An 8,453-nucleotide genomic window follows, 5' to 3' on the forward strand; every position below is an offset into this window, starting at 1 on the left:
ATAAACAGATTTCTATAATTAAATAAGAGATTAATTCCATATTCAAAATGGCAACACTAAAAAGAACTGCGGAAAATGCAGCACTGTTACAGTGAGTACAAGACTGAACAGGCTTTATAATCACTAATTAAATAAACTTATATAAGTATACTTATGCTTGTATGCCCCTTTCTACACTCAACATCTTTCTGGCTGAACAGGCTGCAACTGTATCTCCTGTCTTCTTCCTTGTCTGTATGTAATGTACTTTTATAGTTACAGGAACAGAGATCTCAGTTGTCTTAAGTCTATTCTGCAATTGTGGCTGTGATGGAAAAAGACATTTCCTTCTCCTTATCTCCTGTCTGGTGTATTATTGTTATGTTGTTACTACTACTACTACTACCACCACCAGTACTAACGGAGTTTATATTCTGGTAACAGCAAGGATTTTTAATCACAGAACTATATAATTTCTCGTCCCCAAAGGAGCGAGGAAAGAGACAAAATACAAAATAAATATAAGAAAGAGCAAGACTATGGTGTGAAGTGGATGTTATGCAGTTTATCAATTCTTATTCATAAAAATATAAACATGTATCTAAGGATTTTCCTCAGATGAAAGATACTCCAAAATAATACAGTATCAGTGGTCATCACTGTTATTTTCATATATAAATAATAAAAAGCATCTTTACGTACTTGATGAGTAACTGTGTAATATTTTACTGGATCAAAAAAAAAGTCAGATTTTGAGGAGGATATCAGGTTGCATCGCCTTTTTTCTAGTTTGCATACACTTTCTTTGTGGTGCATTGTCTTGTACAATATTTATGCACCAAATATATTCAAAATGCATAAAAAATTATGCAGATTTTCCACATGCTACTGTGAAAGTGCATACCAGTTAAATATAGTTAAAAAAACTGGAGCTGTCCTATAATTGCTCAAATGTAGCTATCAGCTGAAGATTAAGCTCATATTTTCTCTGTAATACACATTATAATTTTATGTATAGTGTTACTATTGGTATAGTAGTTGTCATCACAGCTAAAAATGCAGTAAAACATTCAGCCAGCTTATGGCTTTCTGTAAAGAAACCAGACTTCTCATATCTTGTCAAAGAGTTTTTCTTGATAAGACAGGTTAGATCATTTTTGTATAAAATTCTGGTATCATATGTTATGCATTTGGATGGATAACACAGAAAAAGAAAAGCAAACCTGAGGACAAATAAGCAGTGAAGTCGTTTACTTTAATAAATGATTAGCTTAGCCTAGGAATGCCAGATCTGTGCAATTCATATTCATTTTTAACGCCATTTGAAATAAGTTGTAATATCAAAATGAAGATGGAACTGAGAACCATTAGGTTAGACTACTCCTGACTGGAAACTTGTTGAAATATGAAGACTTTTCTTTGAACGGTACTGAGCTCAAAGGAAATCCACAGGGAACAAACTGTGAAAAAACTGCTAAAGCCTTTTGCCTGAAGTATTTCCCAACAAAGACATAAATCACAGGGTTAATGCAACTGTTAGTGGTAGCCAGCGTATAACCAAACTGCTCACCAAAGTTGAGCACCTGCCCCCATAAGCAGCCTTTGATCACTTCTGTCTGGTATAATATATCAAGGAATACAAAAAAATGGTAAGGAGTCCAGCAGAGAAGGAACATCAGTACGACCGCGAAGATCAACCTGGTAGCCTTTGTGTCTTTGTGCTCCTTGCAACTCCTTGTTCTGAGTGCTCTTCCTTCTCTTGATTTTTTTTGTAGGGAGCGAATGGTAGAGAAGTTAAGGAAGATGATTGCTGTAGATGGCAACGCAAACCCCACTACGTTGAATACCAGGTTTTCAGCTGTTTCCCACAATGGGGTGGGGAAGTCTAAAGTGCATGCTGAAATATTCCACAGGGGATAGTGTTTCACAGTCCGAAACATAAAGGTTGGGATGCTGAAAAGGATGCCGAAGAACCAGGTGAGCAAGCAGATCCCTTTGGCCATAGTTCTGCTCTGTATCCCTCTGTAGTTCAAGGTATGAACAAAAGTCAAATAGCGATCTGCGCTGACTGCCACTAGCAAGTAGATGCTGGTGTACATGTTTAGGCTGATGGATGCGCTGGTGCTGCAACAAAGGAACTTGCCAAACGGCCAGTTAAATTCCCTCCTGATGTTCTCTGCCCAGAAAGGGAGGCACATGAGGAAGGTAAGATCGGCAACAGCTAGGTTCATAAGGTAGATTTCAGCTATCTTCAGGGGGCCTTTGTGCAGTGAATAAGTGAAGAGAACAAATACATTCCCAAGCATTCCAATAACGCAGATGGTGTCGATATACTTGGGTACTATATAGTACACAATTTCCCACCAGTCATTCCAGTCTGGGCAAATAGTTGAGTTGCTCGTGTTTTCACCCCGGTTTGAGGAGGGAACATTCAGTAGAGGAATTTCAGTCATTTTTAAAAAATTCTGAAGTGAAGAGGAGACGCCTTTGAAATGAGAGAAAGGGACTGTGAAAAAGAAGCATAAAATGCCAAAAGTTGTCTGCTATCAGTGGTGTAACAAACATTTAACTGATGGAAATTCTTTATTAGTAGTCACTGATTATTATAGGCTAGATAATCATGCTTTGTATGTGCAATGGTGAGAAATGTTCCCAGTATTGGCAAGGATGGAACTTCCTCTACATCCTATGAAATTTCCTCTCTTTGCTGCCATTGTTTTAAGTGGCACAGAGGAAGGAAAGTGCCAATTTAGTGTAAGTAGTTGTGTATGTCTCCTCCAGACTGATGACAGAAACAGATATATCCAAATTCCAGCCCCCTGAGAGTAGCTGGATTCATGCTGGTGACAGAAAGCTAGCTTTGCACCCTTCCCTGCCCTTTCTCTTACTCTTATTTTCTGTGCTATGTATAACTTCAGCAGGATGATGCCTGTTTCCCCAGAACTGGGAATGCTACTCACTCTCTGTGTGCATCACTTGTTTGCTTAACTTTGCATTCTTTTGTTCCCTCTCAGCTCCTCTCATCCTGAACTTTGGGTTCAAAATTACTGTTAGATTAGACAGCTTATTGCCCTCAAATGTCAGCAGTTGTAATAATAAAGCATTGACTCCTCCAAAACCTTATGCTCAAAATCTTTCCTGGAGGGAAGACCTCCGCAGTTCCAAATTCACAGCGCTCTTCTCCAGTTCAAAAATTTTATTTGAATTCAGCTGGAGAGAGGCAGCCCCATCCTCCAGAGCATTTAGGCTTTTATAGCATTTGCAATACCTTTATTTCTCTCTGGTGACTCCCTGTGAGATTGTGCAGGAATGAGCTCAGGGTAAAACACTATCCATGAAGATCCACCAGGTTGACAGAGCTGCCTCCTGCGGTGACTTTATTCTCCGGGTGTTGTCATGCTCAGCTGTAGTTCCTGTATCTTGCTCTTTACAGGCATTCAGTCTCAGAATCATTACGGTAGGCAAGACATTACTGAGCCTGTGGTGACATCTAACATTTCAGTATTTCATATCCAAGGGAAGCATGTCAGTCATAAAAAAGAATGCATTTTAAAAAAATCAATATTTTACAATGTGATACTGAATGTTAACTTTCTGTTCCAGCTATTTAACCCTGCTGTTTCATTTTCTGTATTTTTACACCAAGGAGACAGCTAAGGATGGAGTTTCTGAAGAGAGCATTTAGAACCATCATTCTTCTCTTTTACATATATGTAATGTAATTACATATGTGTAATAGCCTTAGTAATGTCTATATCTGAGCAGCTTGCGATACTTATCTCTGTGATGCCTCTAGGAATTAGTTAAGTACTAATATTCCACATCACGCAATTTGGTATTTAATGCACAGAACATTTTTCATCATTGCAGAATTAGTGTGAGCTGCAGAGTTTTATCTGAGTTCATAAACTCACTCAAGCTGGCAATCGTTAGGTCGTGCAGAGACAAAATTAGAAAGGTGAAAGCCCAGCTAGAACTCAATCTGGCCACGGTCATAAGGGACAACAAAAAATGTTTTTACAAATATATTAACAACAAAAACAGAGCCAAGGAGAATCTCCATCCCTTATTGGATGTGGGGGGGGAACATTGTCACCAAGGATGAGGAAAAGGTTGAGGTACTTAATGCCGCCTTTGCCTCAGTCTTTAATAGCCAGTCCAGGTATCCTGAGGGTATTCAGCCCCCTGAGCTGGAAGACAGGTATGAAGAGCAGGATAAACTCCCCATGATCAAGGAGGAAGCAGTTAACGATGTGCTAAGCCACCTGGACACCCACAAGTCTATGGGGCCTGATGGGATCCACCCGAGAGTGTTGAGGGAGCTGGCAGAGGAGCTTGCCAAGCCACTCTCGATGATTTATCAGCAGTCCTGGTTAACAGGGGAGGTCCCAGATGACTGGAGGCTTGCCAATGTGACGCCCATCTACAAGAAAGGCCAGAAGGAGGATCCCGGGAACTATAGGCCTGTCAGCCTGACCTCGGTACTGGGGAAGGTTATGGAGTGGGGGAAGGTTATGGAGTGGTTCATCTTGAGAGTGCTCACAAGGCAGGACAACCAAAGGATCAGGCCCAGCCAGCATGGGTTCATGAAAGGCAGGTCCTGCTTGACCAACCTGATCTCCTTCTATGACCAGGTGACCCGGTCAGTGGATGAGGGAAAGGCTGTGGGTGTTGTCTACCTGGACTTTAGTAAAGCCTTTGACAGCGTCTCCCACAGCGTTCTCCTGGAGAACCTGGTGGTTCATGGCTTAGGCAGGCTCACTCTTTGCTGGCTAAAAAACTGGCTGGATGGACAAGCCCGGAGAGTTGTGGTGAATGGTGTTAAATCCAGCTGGTGGCCGATCACAAGCAGTGTTCCCCAGGGCTCGGTTCTGGGGCTGGTCTTGTTCAATATCTTTATCAATGATCTGGATGAGGGAATCAAGTGCTCCCTCAGTAAGTTTGCAGATGATGGGTGGGAGTGTTGATCTGCTGGAGGGTAGGAGGGCTCTGCAGAGGGATCTGGACAGGCTGGATCAATGGGCAGAGGCCAACTGTATGAGGTTTAATAAGGCCAAGTGCTGGGTCCTGCACTTGGGTTACAACAACCCCATGCAACACTACAGGCTTGGGGAGGAGTGGCTAGAGAGCAGCCCGGTGGAAAGGGACCTGGGGGTGCTGGTTGACAGCCGGCTGAACATGAGCCGGCAGCGTGCCCAGGTGTCCAAGAAGGCCAACAGCATCCTGGCTTGTATCAGGAATAGTGTGGCCAGCAGGAGCAGGGAAGTGATCATGCCCCTGTACTCGGCACTGGTGAGGCTGCACCTTGAATCCTGTGTTCAGTTTTGGGCCCCTCACTACAAAAAGGACGTTGAGGTGCTTGAGCGTGTCCAGAGAAGGGCAATGAAGCTGGTGAGGGGTCTGGAGCACAAGTCTTATGAGGAGTGGCTGAGGGAACTGGGGTTGTTCAGTCTGGAGAAGAGGACCCTGAGGGGAGACCTTATCACTCCCTACAACCACCTGAAAGGGGGTTGTGGTGAGGTGGGTGTTGGTCTCTTCTCCCAAGTAACAAGCGATAGGACAGGAGGAAATGGCCTGAAACTGCACCAGGGGAGGTTTAGATTAGATGTTAGGAAAAATATCTTTCCTGAGAGAGCGGTCAAGCATTGGAACAGGCTGCCCAGGGAGGTAGTGGAGTCACCATCTCTGGAAGCGTTCAAAAAACGTGTGGATGTGGCACTTCGGGAGATGGTTTAGTGGGTGTGGTGGTGTTCGGCTGATGGTTGGACTTGATGATCTTATAGGTCTTTTCCAACCTTAATGATTCTGTGGTTCTTGTCTGGGAACTGGGCTACAACTCAAGTTAACACAGCTCTCTGGCTCCGAACATTTTCCCTCACAACTGTCTGAATGTTACCTTGTTCACTGACAGTCTCATGCAAACTAAGATAACTTGAGAGGATCTAAAACTGCAGAGAAGATATATAGAGCAAATAAATGGCCGATTAGCATCAGAGAGGCTATTTGTGAGACATCGGGTATCTAGCCTTTTTATAGCAGGAGGCTGGCCAAGGCGTGAGAGTAATGGAAGAAAATCTGTAACATTATATGTCAAAAATAAGGTAGAAGAAAGAACAATTAAACATTTCCTTTTGTAAACAGAATTATTGCTTTTACTAAATATAGACAAGTGCTTATTTTCCTTGCTTGCCAATTTTCTGATAATTTCTTGCTATCAGCTAGATATCTAGATATCACTGCTATCACAGTCACTTTGCACACTTTGGATGTGATCTCTGGGCTGGAGCCAAAAATTCATTCATTATGAGCTAAACTAAAAACTTCACGAACATTTGTTTTCCATTGCAACTTATATTTTAGCCACAATTAAATCTGACGTCTTGTTCAGCTAGCAATTGTACCTGAAGTTTCCGTAGAGTTTGTCATTAGGAAAATTTCTTCAGAGTCGGCTAGCCAGTGTCCGAGCACTACCGCAAGCCATAAGCCTTTTATAAACTTATAGCTCCAGATATCTTCTTGACAGAAAATGCAATTAATTTTCAGTTGTTTAATTTAATTTCTTCCTCAAAGGCAATTTTCTTCTGTAAGTATTTTTAAGTATTTAGTGCTAATGTACAATTAGCGACATGAATGATTTTCCATTTATGTACTTAACACATTCCAGTCATCTTTTATGCAAATAATGACATATTTTTCCTACTTTGAACTCATTTCTGATTAATTTTCATGTACAGTGAATCTATCACCATTATTACTATTAATACATATTACCCAGTTAGGATCATGTGTTCTGGAAATAGTAGATAAATTCTACTTGAGCAATCTTAAAAGTAAAGATTACTTTGAAAGAGAAAATTCTGGAAACAGCTAAGCATGCTTAGCTGTAAAGAAAGTCTTTAAAATGAGTTATGTTTTTACACATAAAGAGAACTAATAGATTCATTGTGAAAACAGAAAGGGAATCTCTTACTAGTCTGCACAGATAAGAACTGAGAGCACAAAAGATTTTTTTAATACAAAAAGTACGTGAAATAATTTTAATAAAGGTAAGACATTAAAAACAAATAGACATACCTACTCCTTGTCCTTCCTGGTAATTTAGGCAGTTTCAAATTCAGAAACAGTTGGTAGAGAGCGGTACGGAGGTTACTGAGGGAATTCAAAGATACATCCTGAGGCACGACCGAGTGACTGCGTGCTGAGTGTTTTGTTGGCCACGTACGATGTGTGTGATGTTACATTTTGGAGGAAAGCCCCAGGATTTTTTTTTTTTACTTCTCCAAATGTCAGCTGTAGTAATTTTCAAGGCATGTGAAATATTTCATTCTCGTTGTGAAATCATATAAGCCATATGCCATGACCCTTGTACTCCTGTGACGGCTAAATAAAGCTCTCAAATACAGGTCCTTGGCAACTAAAACTCCTTTTGTAAATTAACTATGTCGGGAACAATAACAATTTTATCAACAGCTCTGAAATGCCCTCTCAGTGCCAATGCACACAAAGACAAAATTTGAACTAGGTTTTTGTTGTGGTGGGAACTCCTTCCTCTGCCAGCCTGGGGGAGGACCATGCCAAGTATCTGGGTTTAAAGTAGGATAGGTATATGTGAAGGGCTGCTGAAACATGGACCCACTAAACCCCATGTTAGCCTTTCCACCGTTTTTGAAAAGGAATATTTTGTGCCCCACTATATGTGTCTATGGCGTGAGTCTCTGTGAACATTACTTCTCAGTGGTGCATGATGACTGCTGTATTTTCGCAGGCTTGCACCCATAAATAATCTTTTTATCTGATTACCTGCTAGGGCCTTGTAGCCTGAAACTGGTTGTTTATAAATTATTTTAATCTTTTTCAGTCTGATTGTCCTCTGAGTAGAGCACTGTTTAAAAAAGTTCATATCTGATGCACCTCAGATTTTAAATACAAATCTCTTTTAAGTATATCTGTGTAGGATTTTTCAAATTCTTTTTAAAAACCAGCGAGGTTTCCAGGGACTGGAATGTTATTTACTTACATGAAATCGTTCTTCCCATTGGCTACCTACCCAACACATGTAGCATCTTTCTGAATTCTTATTCAACTGTGTCCATTCTTGTTTGATAAGTGAGACAAAATGAAAAGCCATGCAAGGCTGCATGGTGATATCTTATTATGAACTTCCCTATAATCATGATAAATACTTTTATGCCAACTTTTTATTCATTAAAAAGATACTAAGTTAGAATTATGCAAACACTGGTAAAATTGACAAATTTGAAAAATTGTTCCCGTTAGCACCATCACATTGGAGAAAACTCTAAAGAACCCAACATTTAATTTCAAGATTTAAAATGTATACTTATTTTATTTAAGCAGTTTCCTATTTAAACATTTACTTATTTTATATAAATAAATGAAACAATATTAAAAAATACATCTCAAATGAACCTATATGCTTCAGTTCTGTCAGAATTTTTTTTTTAATACCTTGA

The 8,453-nt window shown here is 40.4% G+C and overlaps 1 protein-coding gene across 1 annotated transcript; it reads right to left on the reverse strand.

Moving 5' to 3' along the window:
- Positions 1 to 1,346: 1,346 nt before the first annotated feature.
- Positions 1,347 to 2,432, reverse strand: BDKRB1 (bradykinin receptor B1; the record flags this gene model as incomplete). The annotated part of the gene is made up of 1 exon (XM_081999820.1): positions 1,347 to 2,432. The coding sequence occupies one exon, from the start codon at positions 2,430 to 2,432 to the stop codon at positions 1,347 to 1,349; it is 1,086 nt and encodes a 361-aa protein (XP_081855946.1).
- Positions 2,433 to 8,453: the final 6,021 nt, after the last annotated feature.

Source organism: Phaethon aethereus (genome assembly GCF_964289735.1).
Source record: "Phaethon aethereus genome assembly, chromosome: 5".
Lineage (NCBI taxonomy): Eukaryota > Metazoa > Chordata > Aves > Phaethontiformes > Phaethontidae > Phaethon > Phaethon aethereus.